Source organism: Pyrus communis, chromosome 5 (genome assembly GCF_963583255.1).
Source record: "Pyrus communis chromosome 5, drPyrComm1.1, whole genome shotgun sequence".
Lineage (NCBI taxonomy): Eukaryota > Viridiplantae > Streptophyta > Magnoliopsida > Rosales > Rosaceae > Pyrus > Pyrus communis.
Window position 1 is genome coordinate 1,644,648 of NC_084807.1, and position 25,032 is coordinate 1,669,679.

Consider the following 25,032-nt stretch of genomic DNA (forward strand, 5'->3'; position numbering starts at 1 on the left):
GAATATGTACACTTGCTTTTTATTAATATAATATGGATTACAAAAATATGGAAGGTTACAGAGATGAAAGTTTACAAAGTATTGAAGAAAGCTTTGAATACTTGCTCAGTGTGAATGAAGGAAAGCCTTCGTTTATACAGATACGAGACTGCAAGATTACAAATAACTTTTCAAATAGTTACAAGAGTACAATTATTTACAGAGATTTTTTTTTTCAAAAAAAAATTAACGAAAAAAATTTAAAAACTTTAAATTTTAACAAAAAAGAACAAAAATATGTTATAAATAAATAGTATAGCATTTCGTTAAAACTTTATTTTTCTTCCATGATTGTCACTATTTCTTCTTGAAGTATTCAGACTGTTTCTGCATGATGAGTTTTTAATTAATTTTTCCCGAAAATTTTGAAAAATGAAAAGCTGACCTGGTGAGTTAGGGAGAGAAGAGACCCATTCTTCTTCTTCGTGAAGACCATAAGCAGGAAAGAGACGAAGTCTCTGTTCTCCTCTCCTCCTCCAATATCTTATTTTCTTTGTAATTCTCAAAATACAAGCCCAAATTTGATGCCGTTTTCAACCACGAGATCCACGAAACGAGCTCTACATATGAAGGTACTCATTTTTTTTTTTTAGTCCGGTTTCGAAATATTCCCAATTCAGAGTTTTAATGTAATTGAGATTAAATTTTGTAACTTGAAGTGTTGATTGAGTTGCTTATGAGCTCGGGAAGCTAATTTGACGAAATGGGGACTCGATTGATACTTTTGGGTAAGTTTCAAATCCGTTATGTACAATTCCAATGAGGAATTGTTCTTATAGTTGGAGATTTTTACCAATTGAGATAAAAATTCGAAATTAATTTTTTGTTAGTTACTTGATAGTGGATTTGGAATTTATGTAATGGGTAGTTTTTTGCATGAAGAACAAGTAAAAAATCTGGAAAAAAAATGTCCCTGCTGCTGCTGCTGTACTGTTTTCTGCAGTGCAGAGAGGCATTTTGTAAATTTGAATGTACTTTTTCGGCAGTTTGATGATTTTCTAAAAATAGAGGGGTCCAACTGTAGTTATTGGGCAACATGCTTGCTATACAGCAAGAGACCATGAACATGCTTACTCGAGGGTACCTGGGAAATTGGGAATACAATGTTACGGCGATTGAGCGTTGTATTTTTGGGATCGTCGAGGCATGTGAATCTGTCACATGCCGGGCTTTTGGGGCGTGATGACGAGCATTGCTCTCTTCTCTGTTATTTACTTTGCCACATCCTTGGTTATTCTAATGTTGTCCAAATAGCTCAAGAAAGTTTACCCCAGTAATGAATACACCACCACTTGTCTTCAACCAACATTTTTCTTCTGAAATATTGAAGTGCAATAATTTTTTCTCCTTTCTGGCAGATTAATCAAGTACATATTATGCCTTTTTTCAAAATAAAAATGAAAAATCTCGGGCTTGGTTGACGAAATTGTCGGAATTAAAGGTTAAATTGCTAGTTAGGTTAAACAATATATTGCATATACTACAATTCTACAAAGCAACAAGTTGACAGCTTTCTTTCTCTATACATAAATGTCTTTCTATATCTCGTTTGACTTACTCCCCTTCCCTCTTTCTATCTCTCATTTCCTCAGAAACATAAACTGCAACCATGCCTTTGAGAAGAGCCTTTGAATCTGCTTCTGTAAGCCTGCTGCTTAACAAGTTGGCCAATCAAGATGTAATTGATTTTTTCCTCAAGTGGAAACTGGACGGCTCGCTCTTAACAAAGCTCAAGACAAACCTGCACATAATTCGTGCAGTTCTCAATCATGCTGAGGAGAAGCAAGTCAAAGACTTAGATGTCAAAGCTTGGATTGAAGAAGTCAGGGTTGCGGCCTATGATGCTGAGGACATTGTGGATGAGCTTGCTAACGATTCACTTGAATCGCAATACAATAATAAGGCATTGAACTATGTCTGTGACTCTTTGAATGCAAATGAAACAGTCAAGGAAAGCCTGGACTTTAAGATGAAAGACGTTGGTAATGCTCTGAATCCGTTTAAGGAACGTGTAGAGCCAAAGCTGAAAAAGATCATAGAAAGATTAGATGAAATTGCAAAGCAAAAAGATATTCTTCGTTTGAGAGAAGATGCTGGAGGGATGTCGTCTGGGATTGATAGATTGCCGACAACTCCAATGGTTAATGAATCTCATGTTTATGGCAGAGAGTTTGATAAGGAGGAAATAGTCAAGTTGCTGGATTTGGGCAAGGAAAATGATGATGGGATTTCCATAGTTCCAATTGTAGGCATGGGAGGCATGGGAAAGACAACACTAGCTCAAATTGTGTATAATGATGAGGTCGTGGGTCGGCATTTTAACTTGAAAGCTTGGACCTGTGTGTCTGATGTATTTGATGTCTGCAGGATAATAAAAACACTTGTTGAGTCGGTGACCAAGAGTACTTCAAGCACAAACAATCTGGAATTACTTCAAGAAAATCTCAAAAGATTGTTGGACAAGAAGAAATTTTTGGTCGTTTTGGATGATGTCTGGAATGATAATTATCAAAGTTGGGATGAATTAAGAATACCTTTCATGGTTGGCGCTCCCGGGAGTAGAATTATAATAACAACACGCTCTAAAAAAGTTGCATCAACTGTGGGCACTGTTGTACCTTACAATTTGAAGGCATTGTCGGAAAATGATTGCCAGTCATTATTTGAACAAATTGTGTTTGATAACAGAAGTTTAGATGCCTGGGGAAACTTCAAAGTGATTGGCAAGAAAATCGTAGAGAAGTGTAAAGGGTTGCCTTTGGCTGTGAAGGCACTTGGGGGTCTTCTGCGCGCTGAACCTGAAATGGATGAGAATTTCTGGAATGATATCTTGAAAAGCAAGATGTGGGAACTTCCAGACAACAACATTCTACCAGCTCTAAGGTTAAGCTACCATCACCTCCCAGGGAATTTGAAGCGATGCTTTGCTTATTGCTCAATGTTTCCTAAGGACTATGAATATGAGATAGAGATGTTAGTCATGCTATGGATGGCCGAGGGTTTTGTGGAGCCAGATGGAAATAAAAGAATAGAAGATGTAGCTGGGAGATATGTTTCGGAATTACTATCAAGGTCCTTCATCCAACATTACCTCAATGACGCGAAACGATTTGTGATGCATGACCTCATCCATGATCTAGCGCAATCTGTTTCTGGAAAAACATTTTTCAGGTTGGAGGAAAATGCAGAGACTAATAGTGAGCTGCCCACAAAAACTCGTCACTTGTCATACATTCGCAAACCTGAAGATGTTTTTCAGAAATTTGAGCCATTCAGCGAAGTTGAGTGTTTGCGAACATTTCTACCATTACATCCGATGCATGGGTTCAGTCTCAGCAGCATAACCGACAAGGTTCCTCGTGATATGATGCCAAAAATGAGATTCTTGCGGGTGTTGTCCTTTAGTGGTTATCTCATAACTAAGTTGCCAGATTCAATTGGCAATTTGAAAAGTCTTCGTTACCTTAATCTGTCTCATTGTGAATTAGAAGAGCTACCTGAGTCAACAAGCAGCCTATACAATCTGCAGACGTTGATATTGTTCAGATGTGTATCCCTCACCACACTGCCTACAGATATGGGAAACCTTAAGAATTTACGGCATCTCAACCTTATTGGAACTAACCTGAAAAGTATGCCTCTGGGAATGGGAAGATTGACTAACCTTCAAATGCTGTCAGATTTTGTTGTGGGGAAAGCCACCGGATCAGGGATAGCTGCGTTCAAGGATTTGTCACATCTTCGAGGTTCCCTTTCCATTTCTGGTTTGCATGAGGTGGGCAGTGTTCGAGATGCAATTCAGGCCAAATTGGAGGCAAAAAATTATCTTGATGAGCTAGTTCTGGATTGGAGCAGCAATGGTAATAGTTCACGAACTGAAAAAATTGAGACGGATGTACTCGATGCATTACAGCCTCATGAAAACCTGAAGAAACTCACCATCAAGTACTATGGTGGTACCGAATTTCCAAGTTGGATGAGTGATCCTATGTTCAGTAACATGGTATATCTGCATCTTTACGGTTGCACAAAGTGCACATCCTTACCATCCCTTGGCCAACTACCTTCTCTTAAAGACCTTGTAATTGAAGGAATGGATGGAATAAATCATGTTGGACTTGAATTTTTTGGGGATGGTGATGATTCTCGAATTCCATTTCCGTCGTTGGAGACTTTGAGATTTAAGAACATGAAAGAGTGGGAGGAATGGTCATCTATAGAGGATGGAAGGCTCGATGGATTTCCTGGCCTTTGTGAGCTTTCCATATTCAGATGTCCGAAGTTAAGAAAGTTCTCCCATGGATTTTCCTCCCTGAAAAAGTTGCACGTCAAGAACTGTGCAGCTTTAACTACTTTTTCTCGTCTTTCTGAACTTGGAAACTTGGAACCTGCAGAATTCCCAAGCCTTCAACAGCTTGTTCTCGTAGATTGTGGTGAGCTTGATGAACTTCCTGTTACTATCCCTTCATTGGAATATCTAGAGATAGATGGTTGTAAAAATTTGGCTGCACTTCCAAGGCTAATGGGCCTTTTTACTTTGTCCGTGTTAGATTCTAGTGTTGAACTACTTGGATGCATGATGGAACTAAGCTCACTAACCTCTCTGCACTTGAATAATGTTTCACATGTCAAGTCTCTGCCTGAGGGCTTGGTGCAACATATCGCAAAACTTGAAGAGTTGAGTATTGATAGCTTTCTCGAACTTGAATTCTTGTCAAATAAGAGATTGGGACTGGCAGGTCTTGCATCCCTTGGACGCTTGACCATCTCCAATTGTCCTAATTTCATTGCCTTACCAGATGAAGCGAATAAGCTCCCACCTGTGCTTAAATATTTGAGTTTGAAACATTCTCCAAGCCTGGCGAAGTTTCCACATGAGCTCTACAAACTGAAGTGTCTTACAGAGTTGAGAATTGAATGGTGTCCAAAGCTCGAATCATTTCCACATACAGGGTTGCCATCCATGCTTAAGCGTCTTGTAATCAGTGATTGTGGTGGTTTTAAGAGCCTTCAGAAGGAGGTGATGAGCAACAACAATAGCCTTGAGTACTTGGAGATACGTAAATGTTCTTCTTTGACATCATTTCTTGAGGAAGGAAACTTGCCTCCCACCCTCAAACACGTAAAAATTTGCTATTGCAAAAGTCTGCAATCATTGCCGGAGGGTTTGATGTGCAAAGACAACATGATGCTTCAGTTTTTGGAGATAGACAACTGCCCCTCTCTCATGTCATTCCCAAGCGGTGAGCTACCCACAACACTTGAGCGCCTTGAGATCAGCGATTGCTCTAAACTCCGGACCTTGCCATCCAGCCTTCTCAACCTCCTGAATCTGGAAATCTTGCAAGTAACTGGATGCCCCTTTCTTGAGAGTTTTCCGAAAGGCGGGTTGCCAACAAACATAAAATCAGTTATAATTTCTGAATGCGAGGAGCTCAAGTCCCTACCGGAGTTCATTTACAAACTTAAACGTTTGCAAAAACTTGAGATATCTGGTTGCTCTAATCTCATCTCCTTGCCAAAGCAAGGTCTGCCCACCAGCATAAGATTACTTACAGTTACCGATTGTGAAAAGCTCAATCCCGTAGATGAATGGAGGCTTCACAAACTCCACTCTCTTCATGATCTCACTGTCGGTGGATTTCCTGGCCTCGTGTCCTTCTCAAGCGAGTTCCTTCTTCCCCACACTATAACATCCCTCATCATCCAAAGACTCCCAGATCTTGGATCCATATCGGAGGTGCTTGAAAATCTCTCATCTCTTCACAAATTGGTCATCAGGGAGTGTGATAAGCTCCAATATTTGCCAACGAAGGGGCTGCCAGCAACGCTTTGTCACCTATCAATTCATCGCTGCCCTCTTCTGCTGCATCGGTGTGAACGAGACAAAGGAGAGGATTGGTCCAAGATTGAAAACATCCCCTATGTGCATATGAGTTAATGGCATGAAGATAATGAGAAACAGAGGAGTTTTCTCAGGTATGCTTCTCATTTCCCTACAAATTTACGTTCATATTTTAGCACTATTTGCACGTCTTTTGTTTTGAATCAAAACCCTTTATTCTCCATGAAGTTACAAGTTCGTCTAACCACGCCGCTTTGTAAAAAATTGCAGCAGCACTACGACTGACAAAGGATGAGCAGCTTACATTCGCTGCCCGTAGTTGTGACCTTGTTACAGCCAAGATGTAAATACAAAGCATCTTCTTGCTCAAAGCACCTCCCGTCTCACATTCATTGAATTCAGGTCAAGTACTGTTTGTTATTTGGCTCCAATTTTTTAAATACGAACTCTACTTAGACTCATTAAATGTGAGAAGTCGTTCTTCTTTACTGTCGATCACTATTTGACAGACTTGTAAAAATCCTCACTACGACTACAAAAAGAAAAACTTCTACACCCGTTTCAAAACATAATTTTCCTACTAGAAGGGAAGACTCATTTGTCATCACAGAATTTGTTATGGTATTCAGGAGTATCTGATACTCCGGAGTGGAATTAACATGGGTGTTGGCGATGAAATCAGTATTCTCATTTGCATTGAAATCAGTGTTTTAAAAAACGCGCCATGAGGCACACCTAGGTGGCTTTGGAGGTGGGGCGGGGGTCAAATCACTTATGCATAGTGGGAGTAGGCGAAAACTCGCCTAGATGTGGTTGGGGCGCTCCTTAGGGCGTTCTGAGGTGGCTGAAATCCTTGCACTCTTTTTTTTTTTTTCAGTTGCAGCAGCAGCGTCTTCACGAAGAAGACAACTGCGAAGATGTATTTTTTTTTTCAAAAGGCTTGGCCCAAAACATCTTTTAGGCCAAGTCTCTATTTTCATTACCCACAACAGTCCCCCTTTTTTTGTAACCATAGCAGTTCCCTTTTTTTGTGAACCCACAGCAGTCCCTAATTATTTAGATCCCGTAAGGCAAAGCCTTGATAAACCAAGTTTGACTCTAGTTCTGATTGTATATTATGTTTTCTGTTCTTCCACACAGATTGCTTATGTATTCTTCCTAAGAATATTAATGATCAGTGCCTGGCTCGTTATTGAGTTGAGATTAGAAACTTTGTTCTATTATCTTTCACGCCTCAAGTCTCAAGACTTTCGCCTAGGTGTGGTTGTCCATGAAACACTTCGGCTATGCCTTCGCCTTTTAAAACATTGATTGAAATTGACATCGGTAATTAGCATCAATTTTCTTTATGGAAAACTCATATGATGTGGTTTGATACCATCATGAATTTGACGACTCCAACAACAATATAGGAGAACTGTATTTTACTCAATTACCTGACAAGCGTCTGCGGCTGCCCAACAAGCTTACTTATCTGTCCATCTCCAATCTGCCGAGTCTTTGGACCATCCGAGGCAAGAGTTGGCACACCTCTGCTCTCTTGAAACTCTGGAAATATCGGAATGCCATAATCCAGTCTTAAAATTCAGTTTGAATCTCCCGACTTGGACTCGACGACTCTACTCTTACTCTCGGCTAGGGATGGGCAAATACACATTGGTTATGAGTAATCGCGGTTATCCGCTCATTTAAATTTGACGGTTACGGTTATAGATTACCGTTTAGATAAATAAACGGTTATGGGTATAACCGTTTATCCGTAAAATTAAATGGACGGTTATGGGTATTACATGCGGTTATAAACGGATACTCATTTAACCGTTTATTTTAATATATGTAAAACTAAAAAAAAAAAAAAAGTTTCTAACTAAGTTTAGTATTCCGAGATATATTTGGTTATAAAAACCCATATAATAAATAAATAAATATATATATACAGATTGCTTAAGGCACACAATCTCAACCATATAATTTCATTAAAGTTAAATCCAACGGTGGGGAGCGTGTCCCCATTTTTTTGAAAAAATGGGGATCTCTTCCCTTAAGCAATCTCTGTGTGTGTGTGTATATATATATATATATATATTTAGCCTCACTTGAGAGAAAAATATAGTTGATAGAACGGGCTAATATTTAATATATGTGATTGAATGTGCTAAAGCATTAGAGTGTTCGACAGTTTTGTTTTGGAGTCTTTTGGAGCTTTGACTAATTCAAGATAATGATTACCTTTAGCATTTGGAAACATGTTATTATCAGATGATGCGTACCTATATATATTATCAGAGTTGTTAGAGATTGAAGTGAAACGGGAGCCATGTATTATTATGTTTATTTTCTTCACTAGTATCAGATAAGAGAAATGAACGTAGAGAGAGACAAATGAGGAAAACATGATTATTACTTTCTGTTTTTCATCTTTTTGTACTACCCATATAATACAAGCATACGTCTCTTTTAATGCATGTAAAAGGCTTACACACTAAAACAATAAAAACCAAACTTCTACTATTTAAGAAATATAATTTTGAATTCTATTCTTCCACTTTCCACCCTTAGCCATATGTGGTTGTTTTCTTTATGTGGGCATTCACATAAATTTCACAACAGAAATCATTACTTGAGTATTTATAGTCTCAACAACGATTAATATTAACGAGAAATAATTCAAGAATTAATTACAAAAAACAAAAAGGCACAACTTTGTATTACATGTAGGGCAAGTAACCCCATTATTTTTCTTAAAAAAGGCACAAGGTATGGAGAAATATCATCACAGTAATTCCCAAGCCTATCTTTTCTCTTTATGCAATTGCACCCATCTCTCTCTCCTTCAGTTAAACTTAGGCCACAACGCATTGTTAAACACGCTCCTAAAACTAAGCTAAGGAACTGAATGCTTGTTTACTACAAAGCCGTTCACAATATTCATCAAGCAATCCAAGTAATCTATAAAACATGGTTTCAATTTTGATATTTTTTCAGCAATGATTGCATGAAACATTCACCATGAAGCATGAACTCTAATTTTACGTTTATTTTTTTTTTTTCAAATTATAGATTCAGCTTAAATTTATTATTCTTATAATTGTGGTGAATTGAATATGCGTGAATAAGAGAAGAAAAAAATGGGATTTTTCAAACCCTACACGCATGGGAGCCGCAGCCTGAAGTCGCGCTACCCAACCCACCAAGTCGTTCCTGCTCCAAAACTCTAAGGTAAAAAAAAAAGCCGTTTTGCATTACCTTTCTTACGAACCTGACCTGCCTGCAGTCGACCCGCAACCCAATTGGGCATATGCACCAAACCGTCCCACTTGTTTTTTGTTTCTTTTGGCCCTTGTTTTATTTTTGGCTCGCATGAAATAACAAGCCCATGGGTTAGGCCTTGTTTTTCATTTTTCCTTTTTAGCCCAATAATTGGGTATATAATTTGTTAACCCATTTATTTCTCATTTGTTGCCCAGCAATCCAATAACTACTCTTTTGGGCCTGCAAGTCACGACAGCCCCATATTTTGGGTCGTCACTCATTCTTTTCACACATAAATCCCGAAGCTATTCCCGTTCACTACATATGTATATTGTGTTTGTTTGCAGGTATCATGAACCTAGAATTCGTACTTAAACTCGAACTTGAAGTTTTGAAAATAAGTGCCATAAAAATTCGAAATTTCATAAAACAATACACCCGTAAAAATCCTGAGTTCTTGTAGGTGATTTGTTAGGATTACATGTAGATGATGCTTTTAAAAACAACTGCAAAATTTAGTTTGTGCAAATTACTTTATTGTCCATAATTTTATTTTGTGATAGAAGACAAAAATGTTTTTCCACCCTCTTATAGTTGACAAAAAGAGTTTCATTAATATGTGGTTTAAATTAACTTCTTCCTTACAAATATGTTATGTATAAATAAACTAACTTGAAATAGGTCCAATTTTATGGAAAGAGATCTTCTCTGGATCCCTTCCCCTAAATCCACCCAATCAATCAATCCAGGCTCTTGAAATTTGATCCAACAGCTACAAACAGGGGCACCCTTTAAAAGTTATAATAACTTTAGCCGTTGGACTAAATTTCAAGTGTCCGAATTAGATGATTGGGTGGATTTGGTGGAAGAGATCCGGAAATGATCCATTTCCCAATTTTATGGCCTAACAATTAGATTAGTCCAATTTTTAGTTATTTTTTTATTTAGGTCCATGAATAGGACTCCATGTGTCTGTACTTTTTGTTGTTAGGTTAATACTTTGCGTTGTAATTACTATTTTACTCTACTATAGCTATTCAATGGAAATAGTAAAACAAAAAAAAATAGAAAATGATACGATCGGTACTTTTATAGCGATCATCCTTGAGTAAAATCGCTAAAAATATAGCGACTCAACTAAGAAAAAGTCGCTCTCTTCATACCGATCCATCCCTTTTCAATTTTTTATTTTTAGTTTTTATTTTGTTAATGTTTCTTTTATTTCTTTTACCATAACAACAAGCTATCATATTCATATTTTTCAAAATATATTTTTTTTTGTGCAAAGTATATTATAATTCATATTTAAAACCTAAATTTAAAGATATTTTTGTCACATCCTGGCCCGGGCAGGACTACTTCCCAGGCCCGACTCTACCGTAGCACGATATTTCTGCTTTGGGCCTCGACCATGCCCTCATAGTTTTGTTTCTGGAAACTCACACGAGAACTTCCCAATGGGTCACCTATCCTGGGAGTGCTCTTGTGCGCTACTCGCTTAACTTCGGAGTTCCTATAGAACCCGAAGTTAGTGAGCTCCCAAAAGGTCTCGTGCTAGGTAGGGATGGGAATATACATATAAGGATCACTCCCCTAGGCGATGTGGAATGTCATAATCCACCCCTCTTAGGGGCCCAACGTCCTTGTCGGCACACACGCGGCCAGGGTTAGGCTCTGATACCAAATTGTCACATCCTGACCCGGGGCGGACCACTTCCCGGGCCCGCTCCACCACCGTAACACGATATTGTCCGCTTTGGGCCCCGACCACGCCCTCACGGTTTTGTTTCTGGGAACTCACACGAAAACTTCCCGATGGGTCACCCTTCCTAGGAATGCTCTCGCGCGCTACTCACTAAACTTCGGAGTTCCCATGGAACACGAAGCCAGTGAGCTCCCAAAAGACTTGTGCTCGGTAGGGATGGGAATATATATTTAAGGATCACTCCCCTGGGCGATGTGGGATGTTACAATCCCACATCCTCAGGGGCCCGACGTCCTTATTGGCACACACGCGACCAGGGTTAGGCTCTGATACCAAATTATCATATCCCGGCCCGACTCCACCGTAGCACGATATTGTCCGCTTTGGACTTACCATTCCCTCACGGTTTTGTTTTTGGGAACTCACGAGCAACTTCCCAGTGGGTCACCCATCATGGGAGTGCTCTCGTGCGCTACTCGCTAAACTTCGGAGCTCCCATGGAACCCGAAGCCAGTGAGCTCTCAAAAGGCCTCGTGCTAGATAGTGATGGGAATATACATATAAAGATCACTCCCTTGGGCAATGTGGGATGTCACATTTTTCTATTTTCTCACTTTAAGAATCAATAAAAAATAGTTTCAGAACCTAATAATCGGTAGGATCACATCTAAAGGTTTTGCAATATTTTCCTTAACTCCAGCGCAAGATATTTTTTAAAGCTAAAAATTTCAATTTTTTTTTTTACAAAAAACTGTGTGCTATAAGCCAAAGTTAGAGTCATTTTATTCGCACCACATATTTCCTAAAATTAATTTAGGACATTTCCAAAATTTTGGACACCTATAAATCTCTTGGGGAGGGGCCTTGCTATTAGTTATATTATTTTTTTTATTTTTCTTTTTTTCAACTCAGGTACCCTATTAGTCGGCATAAACCTAGATTTCAGTTAATCTTTTACAATCTAAACTACCTATCATATAAGTACTTTTACAGTCTAAACTACATGTCATATAAGTACTTGTACAAGCTAAACTACCTATCATATTATAATATTAGTCGGCATAAACTTAGATTTCAATTGATCTTTATAATCTAAACTACCTATTATATAAGTACTTTTACAGTTTGAACTACCTGCCATATAAGTATTTGTACAAGCTAAACTACCTATCGTATTGTAACTACCTATCATGGTGGAATAAGTAATTTTACATGATTCTAATAGTAAGATGTAGCCTTCCATCTTGGTAATGTTAAAATCCTCCGAAGCTAACACAATCAATGTCAAAAGCCTCTTGAGCAATTACTTATATAAGACAACCAATGTATAATGTTCACGAATCATGTAACAAATACCAGAAAAAATGAAGCTTACTCTTGTTAACGACTCAACGAAAACATGTAAAATTACTTGTAGTTCTCATAGTTTCATGCGAATTCAAATTCAAATTTGGATACTAATCTGCAGGAATCGCGAGGAAAATTCAAAACATGAGTCATGTTTTATCCGACTTATGTTTTGATGAAACGATGAGATTTGATGAGTAACTTTTTTTTTATTTTAATACAACGATATATTTTACACTAAAAAAGATGAGAGTTTTTTTATGAAATGATGAGATTTGATGTGTAACTTAAAGTTTCGTGTTAATTCTGGAATAGTCATGATAAAACATTCAATGACAGTCGGTGCAATTTTGTTTTCAAATTATGGACACTTTAATTGCTCTACTTATTAGACCCTACGTATGATTGTGCAATACATTAGATCCATATCAAAACATGCGGATCAAGATTCTCTCTTGAGCAAAGGGTGAGGATTTTCTTGATCAAGCCCATCGGGCCGTTGAAATTTTATCTAACGGCTACAAACAGAGGGCCCCTCTAAAAGTTATAATAATTGTAACAGTTGGATAAAATTTCAACAGCCCGATGAGCTTGGTCAGGAGGATCCTCAATCTCGGCTGCAGATCTCGTCTGAGCCTTGGAACCTTTGGACCATCCTACCAACCCAAAATTCTTCTCCTCCAAAAAATACGACGACCGTTTCGTCACATTCCCTTTCATTTTAGGGAACTTTAACGAAAAGCTTCCGGTACTGTTCACTTTAACGAAAAACCATATTTTTACACTAAAAAGTCAATTTTGGTACTATTCATTTACAACATTTTTTTGTCATTTTCGTTAAAACTCAAAATTTTCAAGCCTTTTTTATTAATTTTCCTTTCATTTTATGACCTCAAATTCAAAAGTCGACAGCAAAAAGAATTTCATTTACAAGTTCCACAAATAAAGGAAATCTATATCAGTTGCCAAACAACTTTCAGTTTTCTTTTTATTTGTAAATTAAAAACTGTTACCAAAGAAGTTTAAAACAGGCCATTTTATGGCCACAAAGTATGAGAAGAAACCCAATTTAAAGGAAGAAACTGAAAGGGAAATGCTGTTTTAACCTAAATAAAGATAGGTGTGTGAGAAGTTAAAATGAGAGTGAAAAATAGCTCCCGAGCTGAAAAAAAACGTAATAGACACTGTGACACTGGCACAAATGAAAATATAAAATGTCATGTGTATTATCTGAAGACCGGGAATAAAACTGCACCAGTTAGTACTGTAGAGTGTTTGACATTTTATCCTCCAACAAAAGTGCTGGAGTGTTTGACTTCTAAACAATCATGTTCACAGAATCTGAGGCAAAAATCAGGTAACAAGTCATACTGCTTTCACAAAGAATTCCACAGTTTTCTGCCTCTGTTCATATATTCTGCAACAAAAATCTGCTTTTTATATTGTGTTCTGCTCCATCATATATTATTGCCCCACTTGAAGTTGTTCTCCTCACCACCTGTGGAATCGAATTTATCAATTACTTTCTACTTCTGAGTTCAGCTCATGGTTGATTTTATGCTTATATGTTCAAATAAGTTAACTGAATATTTTTCAGAGGGATCAGCTGCTTGTATATATTCTTGAATTGTATTTGATTTGGATGCAGCTAAAAGGAGACTCCGACGAAATTTTCATAAGTTCCTTTCGCTAATGAAATTTATCTTCAAAGTTCATCTCACTTCAATTTTGAATTCCGGATCCGTACCTGCAGTCAAAGCCTCATACTTTTGTGTAAGAACTAAGTTTGGTTTAATTGTGCTTCAAGTTATTATAATTTGTATACCAATAAAATGGGAATTGGCCCAATTCTGTATTTTGCAGATACATATTTCTTGTGTTGTTTAGCTTGAAGTAGTTCTTATTTCAAGTAATCAAAGAAAACATGGATGATGGGGAGTTGGTTGCTTCAGACCACGCTTTGCTTCCAAATCCCAATTGCTCTAGCAATTTTCCAGGTTCAACTTCTGTAGATACATTTTTTGATGAAATTCTGAACACGCAGACATGCACTCACACTCACACTTGCAACCCTCCTGGCCCTGATGCTGCACATACACATACTTGCTACCACACACACACCCAAGTTCTTTCGTCCGAAGATGATGATGATGATGATAGCAAGAATAAAGAGCGTTCCATCCCGAAACCACAAAGAAGAAGGCCTCTGGGCAATAGAGAAGCCGTTCGAAAGTACAGGGACAAAAAGAAGGCGCACACAGCTTATTTAGAAGAGGAAATCAGGAAATTGCAGGTGTTGAACCAGCAACTTGTTGGGAAAATACAGGCACAGGCAACTCTTGAAGCTGAGTTTTTAAGGCTGAAAGGCCTTGTGCTGGAACTTGGAGGAAAGATTGATAATGAGTTGGGTGGTTTCCCCTTCCAAAAACAATGTAACAGTAATACTTATTTCAAGGAAAGTCAGTGTAATCTGCAGTCTAGTGCTGGGGCAATGGGACTTCATTGTCAAACCGATTTACCATGCTCCTGTCCACCTGTTGGGTCATCCGTCCAGGTTAGTATCGGTGCAAGGGAAAAAACGATGGTGCCATCAGGAGGAAATCGTCAGCCTGCAGTAATTGATTGCCGAGCAAATACAAATAAGGAGTCAACACAAGCTGAGTAATTTACTGAAGCAACTATAGCATGTAAGTTCATCCTTGTATACCAGAGTAAATATCCGTAAACTACATATGACGATAAAAGCATGTTTGCTTATTAGGTATAGAATACAAGGATGGCCCGTATAGATGTCATTCTCATTCCTAACATACCATCCTTCGTTATCTAAAAGATTAGGAATGAAAATATAGTGGGTGTCATGTTGTAAATATGTGTTTGATTCCCAATTTCAACAAGATATCATTAGCAAGGGACTCGTAACAAGGGTTTTTTCCTATGCTAGAACAATTTCCCGAAAATGTAAGTAAACGTGTCCTATCATATTTTAGGATGTAATACATTGTGTAGAAGATGTGTAAGTATATGTTCATAATATTTGTTGCTTTGGTATCTCTGAAAAACTCAAATCATGACTTCTCTTTGTTTCTTGATGCATCCTTATAAAAAATTTTGTGGATGGAGTTTAATTAGAAATGAGAAGTCCTTTCTCAGACCGTATATTGGGACTTGATTGTTGTTCTGCCACCAATCTATATGATGTTCGACAACAAGATGAAGATACTAAGTTTTCTTTTCCTAGCTTCCTTTCTCTGTCAACTTTTCCCGACTGCGTTTTCATCGTTTCGGTCTCTGGTCGTCTGAATATTTCATTTTGCTTCCCTGGATTTTGTTAAACCTTTGAGCTATGAGCAGACCTCATCTTGGAAAGCCAGGTTTTCACAAATAAAGGGCGTTGAGGGTGCACACTATTACAGTGTGTAGCGTATAAAGCCCATTTTCATTGATTTAATCCAAAAAAGAAAGATGTTATCAAAATTGATCTTATAGTGCCCATTCCGTATAAATATTTTCTTGCAATTAAGACATAGTTTAATGAAATCAATCATTTAATAAATGTTTACCATGTATTTAAAAAGTACAGTATCAGTCAAATAGATATTTGTTGCATGATATCTTTGGTTACATGAGAGACTCTCTTTTTTGTTAAGGTTAATCACAACCCTGTTATATATAGTATTGATTTGCTCAGTTAATATTCTTTTTTTTAGCATAAATGATATTTCACACTAATCTACAGTAAGGAAAAATGTGAAGTTTGAATCTGAAATACAGTGGATTGAACAAAAAGACCATAACCACCAAGGCTATCTACCATTTGTTGAGTTGATATTTTTGTTAGTCAACCTTTGCACATGATTCTTCCTCTGTTTATTATTTTGTTCCTGTTTTCAATTTTTTTAATGAACTTCAAATATATGTGAGGAGAAGGTTTGAGGAATTTCAAAGAACCGGGGGGGGGGGGGGGGGGGATCAAAAAGGCTAAATTGTGAAGTTCACTCTGTCTTTGGGACTTGGTTATAATATAACTGAGTACTGAGTACAATTACCCAAATATAAAATAATGACATCTAACAATTATATCTGGCCATCAATAAGCCACTCAGTACTACAATCTGGTTGTATTCATTTTCATTTGTAAGTGAGAGATCTTAGGTTCGAATCTCGTATATAACGAATTCGATACCAAATTAGGTTGTCTATTATGTGACTTAGCCAAACTTCACATTCCTTTAGTGTAAAATATATCTTTGTACTAAAAAAACAATTATATATGGCCATCGATACGTGATCTTATTAAATACTTAACTTAATGTACCCTAGTCAGTCCCGAGACTTTCAGACTTTCAATAGTTTCTAATTTGGCTAATTGTTTCCAAGTAGTTGTCTAGGGGTTCTAATTCGAGGACATTATCTTAAGTATATTATGGTTAATGAGAATTGTTATTAACACTCGAAAAATTTCATTCTACACTTCTTACAAGTTTATGTTTCTTTCTAATTATAGAAAATTTGGAGTGCCAAATAAGATTTTTAGAGTGCTAATGACAATTCCTTAGTTAATAAATAAGATCATTTTACACTACTTTATAGGCAGTTAGTGAAATGCCCAAACTATCAAAACCAGTGTGGCTTCAATTGTTAACAATATAAAACTTAAGGTACTAAATGAAAAATATTGAAGGTTTTTTTATTCGATAAAAACATTAAAGGTTGGGTATATGAAAATTAACATAAATTAACGACATCTACTCAAAATGTGTCTCCTTGCATAAAAGTCTCAGATTACAGAGTGACCCTCTACAACATGAGCATACCACAATATCAACCTTAATGGGCTAAGCAGATCAGCGCAATGAAGACGTCGAAAGCCCACAACAATAAACAGGCCCCAAGACATCACTTGCCAAGAACTCCATCAACACATGGCTCACAAGCAAGACACCACTCCTCTCCCGAGGGGAGTGGGCAACTACATATCTCAGTTCAACCCGTAGGGCACCCAAACAACCAGTGCAAGGCTCCTTATAGTGTCCATATGGTCTCTCTTCCCTACACAACTCCATCTTAAAGACTACCTACTACATGTATAGTTCAGGATAAAGTAAAAGACCTTTGGATGTCTCCTAGGCATCCACCAAAGAAAATATTTCTCCACGGGCAGAGGACACCGCATCCACACGTCGGCGAGCATAGCATACATTGTTGAACTTCTGCTATATAAATAGTCACTCACTAAATCTGGTAATTGAGAACTCTATGAACTTTTCAGTTTTGCCTAAACCTCTTGTCGTCTTAAGCATCGAAGACTCTTTAGCAAACATAGCACCGGTGTTAATTAGTTGATTTTTGGTGTTCTCTTTTTTTTTTATATATATTTTCTGGTCAATTCGCTTGGACAAAAATTTTCAACCACACAATCCTTTTGAAAGTGACCACAAACCTGAGTGTGTAATTACCCCTTTGTGCATGGGACCTGGCCTCTCTTCCCGTGAAGCCAAATCAGCTCTGCAACTGCTCAACAGTAGTGCAGAAAATTAACAGTTGTGTTTATGGACGTGCATCGACTGTTCGATCACTTGCATACAACAGGTATTCAAATTTTTCTTGTCAAATAATGATGGAGAGAAAGGGACATCTTTAACAAGGGCCCATTTTTGTCAGATTTCCACTTTGATTGGAGAGGGAAAGATGCAAGGACTCCACTCTTTATCAGAGTGTCGATCCCACTTACCTTTAACACACAAAATTAGGGTTCAACATTTTATCTGATTGAATAGTACATTGTGAATGCTTTCTACATTATGTATTGATTAATTATTAACTACATGAAAACTTAAAAGGAGGGACTTTTTCTTTAGAGAATTCAGATCAATACCAACTTAATTGTATTTTTCAAGAATAAACACATAGTTTAAGGAAAAGTATAGTAAGTTCAACAAAATATTTAGGGTAGATAGAAGCTTTATTGCATGACAAGCTATTACTAAATGAGAATATTTTCTCGAACGCAAGCTTAATTCTTTTAAGATTTTAAAAAATTTGTTGGGTTCATGGGTTGACTTTTAAGATGCGTTTGTTTGAGTTCATTAATCCTTACTGGACTGGACTAGATTATACATTAACATAATCCCGTGTTTGTTACTTACAGGGACTAAATTTAATGGGATAAATCGGGACTTGAGTGGACTATCTCCTTCACTAGGAGGTCTTAGCGAGACCCCCGAATACCATGATTGCTAAGACCTTGTCTGCTCGCTTCGCCAACATCGCCTACACCCGCCAACCCAGAACCGCGGAGAACCTAGAATCCATAAGTCAACTCGTTTCGAATCGTGGAGAACCAGGAATTGCCAACTCTTCATCTGCTCGTTTCGAATCGCGAAGAACCCAAAACCCAGAACCCAGAATCCAGAATCACCAACTATTCGTCCGTTGATTTCGAATTGTAGAGAACCCAGAATCTCCAACTCTTCGTCTTCTCGTTTTGAATCTCAAAGAACCCAGGATCAAGTCGCGCTCTCTCTGCTCTCTGCTCTCTGCTCTCTCTACTCTCGCCGTCGTCTGTTCACCTTCGAGCTCGCCTGGGTCCTCGCCAATAGACAAAGATAAAGAACTTGGCAGGTGGACAACCATGGCCGATGCCCACTTCCATCTGCAACCACAGCTTCATCTTAGTCTTCTGCACATCTGCACAAATTCGTTGGAATAAAAAAAATCCATATTCGGTGGAAGTGCAAAACCAATCTTCGAATCATGAAATCCATATTCGAATTGCTAATTGCAAATCCTAGAGAGAGAGAGAGTTCTGAAACACTAACCTTTGTTGAAAATGAAAATGGAAAAAAAAAATTTATTATTCAGTTTGTTAGTCCTACAATCCACCAAACGTTACTAAGTTAGTTCAACTTAATCTAGTTCAAGTCAATCTAATTTAGTCTCTAAAATTAGTTTAGTTCAAGAGTCCGATATAACAAACGCACCTTTATAGTTTAGTAAGCGTGTCAAGGTCTGAGGTTTATTATTTTAGAGTTTAGGAATTGTCCTGGAAGAGCTTTGGACGGAGATCTCGAGTTTTGGGCAGAGCCTAAAATTCGTGAACTAAAGCATGTGCCCTAGATAAACGTAGTGATTTCTTTTGTTTTTTTAATGTATTATGTTTTGTTTTTTCGGTGAACAAGTATTGTGTTACGTATGCATGTTACCATTCGGAATGTAATGACTTAATATGGTTTTGATGGTTGAGTTGGATATTTCTGTCTTAACAAACAAATTAGTTCAACTAGTATTAAACTAAAAAATATAGCCTTTAATTTAGATTTGATATTTAAACTAAACTCAAAAGTATTCGTGTAACCTCAATCATCAATGCAATTTGATGAAAAGAACGTATATCTTTTGAAAACAACCACCAAATAGGAAAACATTTTATCATATAATTTTAAACAAAAAAGTTGATGAACATAATGTTTCTGGTATTTTGCATGTAGTCTAATATCGTAGTGAGTTGAGTTTTTACCCATACATCACGGATTCAAAACTCAATTTTTTTTCTAAATTATTATAATTTCGAACTCTCTCCCCTAATAATAGTAGTTTTTTTTAGTACATCGACATTTTTTCACGAAAATGAGAGGGAGTTCGGCTAAGCCACATAATGGGCAGCCTAATTTGATATCAAATTTGCCATCCATGATATTCGAACCTAAAACATCTCACTTTCAACCACCAGACCGTAATACTAAGTGACAATAATAGTACTAAATTTAAAATAAAATAAAAAATAATATTCCGGTGAACATTATGTGATCATATTGAGACGATAAACCTAAAATGATCTAATCATTTTCCTTTTTGCTTTTTTTTTTTTAAAGAGATGATTCTTAAAAATAAATCTTGCTAAAAATGATCTTACTCAATATTGTAGGGTTGCCCCCATCATTGTGGCCCACTCTTAGACCAACTCCAATGGTGGGCTAAAAGCCAAATTACCTCCTAAAATTTCCCCCCAAACCCACTCCAACCCAAGGGGAAATTTTAAGCTAAATGCTAAATGCTAAACCAATGCCAAATTCCCTCCGAAATTTAGCCCAGAAATCGGGGTGGACTCTACCCAATATTTATCGGAATTTAAATTTTTTTAGATTAAAATGTTCATAAAATTAATTTACGATAATCTACATATTTATTTTTTTAAAAAAAATTAATTTAACAAAAAAAATAGGCTAAGTTCATTCTTTAATAATCCCGGGCTAAAATTTTAGGATAGAACGGTTGGAGTAGAAAAACTGTTTTTGGGCTAAAAGCTAAATTTTTCGGGCTAAAAAATTTGACTTTTAGCCCAACTATTGGAGATGGTCTTAGGAGGAGCCTTTCATTTACAGCACCAAATCTGAAGCCCCATTTCAGCGTCGCAGGACTCGTTCCTTTGGTTGAGATCGCGGCAACTTCCTTTTTTAATGATTTCTCTCCTTTTTCCTGTTCTTTCTAGTTATGTCTTTGTATTGCTCTTCCGACGTCCCTAGTTATCCGTTTGAGAAGTCACATCTTTATTTCTCAGCTTTTTTTTTTGTAATTTTTTTTAGCGATCTTTGCCGTTTCCCGGCGTTTTCGATTTGTTGACTCTTTTCCGTGTAGCAGTTTTTGTGGTAAAATTTGGTTTGGAATTTTTCTTTATTGCGGGTTGAATTGCTTTGCACCGCGATACTTTCTTCAACGTAAAGTTGGTTTTCTTAGGACGGCTACCATTGTGACCGATGGCGAGATGATAGCGGCAGCACATGTCGGCTTTTGCGGGTTAAGGATTAGGATTCCTTTTTTATTTTCTGTCTTTTTGCTGAATAGGCTTTGGCCATCGCCACTTTATTGAATTGGTTTGATGTAATTGTATTGGGCATTTCTTGTATTGAGCATTTCTTATTCAATGAGTTTTCATGTTTTTGACCAAAAAAAAAGAAAAAAAAAGAGGAGCCTTTCATTCTCATTACTTGGTTAAGAGGCAAAGCCGCAAAGGTGCTTTTCTTGTTTTACTTGGTTTTCACTTTTCACTTTTTTGATAATTAAAATCTTATTTAATAATTGCACTTAATTTTCAATAAAAAATATAAACTAAAGGATTATCAAACAATTTATATAAAAATTAGTATAAAGTAAAGTACCACCTAGTCACTCAGGTACATCCACGAAAGTGCTACATCTCACTATCTTCCTAGATCTCGTTGATATGCGAAGGACCCATATGAATCATTCATGCAACTATTTGCTCCATAATATCATACATAATATTGTAGCTTAGCGATAACAACTATTTGCCTCATAAACCTCGAGTGAGACATTTCATGGACAACGGAAGGGGACATTAACATTGTCCCATTTCTCTTGCTTTCTAACTTTGTCCCCTTTCTGTAATTTAACTTCATCTTCCGACCTTTCCTTTTCATCTTATTTTTTTCCATTAACATTTCAATTACCATTTCTTAGATGTTCTAATATCACGATATACTAAGAGGTGGATGAAATAAATTAATTTCAAACTCATAATCTATGAGATTCAATTCTAAGACATCTCACTTATAAACAAGTTAATTATAGATTATGAATTCGGGGTTAAAAAGGTTAATTTACCTTTTTATTTTCATCCTTTCAATATATTATTTAAGGAAAATACGGATTCAAAACTTTACATTTTAATAAAAAAATCATCGAATAAATTTATTTAATGATAAGGATAAAAAGAAAAGAAAAAAACAAAAAATATAAACATGTGTGCCCAGTGCGCGTTAAGTGTGACAGCCCGTTCCGAAAATTTTTAAAACGTATATGTGAAAAGACGATTTTGCCCCTAGTGTGAAATTTCGTTGTGTGGTTGTTTTTGAGCTTGGTGTGGCTGATTGTGGACCACACACACACTCTCCCATATTTTCCCTCACCCTTTCCCTGTCCCTGCACCTGTCCCGTGCCATTTCCCTTCCCATTTTCCCCTCCATTTGTACGGACCTACCTAGAAACCACCCAAATCTTCACAGATCGAAGAAACAAAGTACATATTCATGCTCGTGAGGTCCGTAGAAGTTCAACCATACCCATTTCAGGTAAGGATACCTTCATTTTCACGTCGAACTCGGGATACCCCGATTTTGTCACTGTTCATAAACACGTAAATTCTTATGTTTTTGGGAATTTCAAGCTTGTAGGAAGCTTGGTGAGGTCCTTAGGAGGGTCGGGGTGGTTCGTTTGAAGGTTTTGGACGTCGGGATCGTGAGTTTCGAGGTTGGCCGGAGTTGGTGGTGTTTTCCCAGCGAGATTTCGTGGATTTTAGCACTTGAAAGTGGTATGAACTTGTTCCTCTCGTTGTAAGCTTCATTTTGATACCAATTTTGTGAAATTTGGTTGAAAAACGAAGAAGATAGGACGATTTGAAAATTTCACGATTTTCCGGCGCCAGAGCCTCGCCGGAGAAGACGACGGAATATTCAATTAGTTTGGACGGAATATTCCTAACGCCGTTGACGGAAACCGTTAAAGTTAACAGAATATTCCTGACGGCGTCAACTGACGTCATCAGCGTGCCAGGCACGTGCCTGTGCGTGGCCGGCGCGTGGGGGCGCGTGCGACGGTGAAAATTTTTTCTAAAAATATGAGGATGTTCCTGAGGTTGAGTAGATCACGTTGGTGTATTCATACACCCCATTTGAGCATTGTATGAGAAGTTATTTCTTAATGTTGGTTATGTGCTTTAAAATTAACGTTTTTATAGTTGCTTCGCATATAGGTGAGACCTATCCCGAGGACGAGCGTGGTCACTCGAGGCAAGGGGGTTACGACCCTTCTACTTACCAGTGAGTGGGCTTTTGGTTTTCCGTATATACCTATATAATTATACTTTTCCCAGAAATTGATTTGAAACGTTTATTCGTTTATATGGCCATGCATTATATTGCCGTTTGTTTATACATTGTTAGTTGCATATATATATATATATGTATGTATGTATGTTGGTGCTGCGGACACACAGGTAAGTGCCAGGTGAGTATGATTTATGTTATGTTCAGTAGTGTTTGAGATGCTTATAGAGAGATCATAACCTGCACCCCTGGTGCTAGTGCTCCCGCCCAGAGTTGGGCACAGTCCTTCACGTGATGTTCACCTCCCGCACCACACGCTCATCTTAGATCCAAGTTAGGTGCACAGTCCTGTCGTACAGACTACTTTAGGTGGTTCCGACTCGTAGGTGACCCGCGATTATTCGCCCAGCCTTCACGTGACCGTAGCACTTGAGCGTACTTATATTACACCCAGGCTTGTCGTACAGACCACTTTAGGTGGTTCCGACTCGTGTGCAGGTCTAGTTAGTGAGATGGAGATTTGAGCTCTAGATTCAGCCGTACAGGTCACGTTAGGTGACTCCGGCTGACAGATTATATGACATTGATGTGATATTACCTGAGCACTTGCATTTTACTTTGAGGTTTGGCATATCATATTTTCCGAGCATGATTTATATATGTATATTATATTTTCTGGGAAGTATACAGGTTTTACAGCGAGGGGTTAGAACTTGTTTATGAAATGGTTTTTGAAAAGCTTTGTTTTTACCCACTCACACTTTTGTTTTGCACCCCTCCAGGTTCTAGTTGGCTAGCACGTTTGGTGGCTTCCCTGATGAATTCCCTAGCATACCTGACATACTGATACCAGTGTGGGACCACCTTCGGGTGTACTTTTGTAGTGTCGTTTTCTTCCGGACTGCATTAGGTTTTCGTGCTCTGAACCTTGTGTTCACACTTACGTTTGCACTATTATTTTATTATTATTTTATTAGCTTCCGCACTGTGCACATAGTTACGTCACTTCCACGTGACGGCCAGTATGCCCTGATCTTGATCGGGGTGTGTCATTAAGTTTCATAAATAGTGTAGTACCGTTGAGTTTCATAAATAATGTAGTACCGTTAAGTTTCATAAACAATGTAGTAAGTTTCATAAATAGTGTAGTAAATTTCATAAACAGTGTAGTACTGTTAAGTTTCATAAACAATGTAGTACTGTTAATTTGATAAACAATGTAGTAAGTTTCATAAACAGTGTAGTACCGTTAAGTTTCATAAACAGTATGTGTAATGATGCGCAGGCCTCACGCATCAGTTTTTTTTTTTTTTTTTTTAATATGAAAATTATGTCTTTTTCATTAAAAAAAAAATTTGTCATTTTTATGAAAGTTTAAGGGTTTTTCATTAAAATTTAAGTCTTTTCAATTAAATAAAGTTATAACATGATTTTTGGTTAAAATAAATTTAGTCCAAACCCAAGTTTCCTATTATTTGTTCATTTATTTTTAAACTTTTACCACTCCAAACAGACCAAAACCAAAAAAAAAAAAGCTTGTGGTAACACAACAAGGGGACCATTATCCATATATGCATAATATTATAAATGTTACAAATAGTCCTACTTTGATTGATTTTATTTTCCTTGTTAAAATTACTATTTTATTCTTTAATATTGTTAAAATTTATGGCACAAAATGCATTAAGATATTTGATTAAGCTAGTGTTGCTCGATCAATGCTCAATGCTCAATGAATAATCATTCAATCCAACCCGAAATGACAATTTTTTTTTTTTTTTTTTGGAGAAATGCTAAGAAACTCCTTCGAAGTGGGATCCTTTGTAAAGAATTTTTCAATGTATTGGAAACACAATCTTGTATACCATATCAAGTGTCATAATATAAGTGGTTGAATTTTTTTCTTCTAAGTATCCAACCACTTGTATTATAACACTTGGTGTTCCTCGGTACACTGACAAATCTATCAACACCATACATTATTTGTCACCTTACAGTTT

General features: G+C 37.2%; 2 protein-coding genes across 4 annotated transcripts; both read left to right on the forward strand.

Moving 5' to 3' along the window:
* Positions 1–364: 364 nt before the first annotated feature.
* Positions 365–6,451, forward strand: LOC137733197 (putative disease resistance RPP13-like protein 1). Of its 3 annotated transcripts, none has more exons than XM_068472354.1 (4): positions 365–611; positions 699–767; positions 1,632–6,018; positions 6,155–6,451. In XM_068472354.1, exon 3 carries the CDS (start codon positions 1,649–1,651, stop codon positions 5,978–5,980), a length of 4,332 nt encoding a protein of 1,443 aa, XP_068328455.1. In that variant the 5' UTR covers positions 365–611; positions 699–767; positions 1,632–1,648; the 3' UTR covers positions 5,981–6,018; positions 6,155–6,451. The 3 variants fall into 3 exon arrangements, with proteins under 3 accessions (XP_068328455.1, XP_068328457.1, XP_068328456.1); XM_068472356.1 differs by having other exon boundaries at positions 6,158–6,451; XM_068472355.1 differs by lacking the exon at positions 699–767.
* A 7,661-nt stretch (positions 6,452–14,112) lies between these two features.
* Positions 14,113–14,879, forward strand: LOC137733542 (basic leucine zipper 19-like). Its single transcript, XM_068472684.1, has one exon. It carries the CDS (start codon positions 14,113–14,115, stop codon positions 14,851–14,853), a length of 741 nt encoding a protein of 246 aa, XP_068328785.1. The 3' UTR covers positions 14,854–14,879.
* Positions 14,880–25,032: the final 10,153 nt, after the last annotated feature.

Coding starts and splice junctions, on each gene's coding strand:
- LOC137733197 (XM_068472354.1), top strand. CDS start 1,649: ATGCCTTTGAGAAGAGCCTTTGAATCTGCTTCTGTAAGCCTGCTGCTT.
- LOC137733542 (XM_068472684.1), top strand. CDS start 14,113: ATGGATGATGGGGAGTTGGTTGCTTCAGACCACGCTTTGCTTCCAAAT.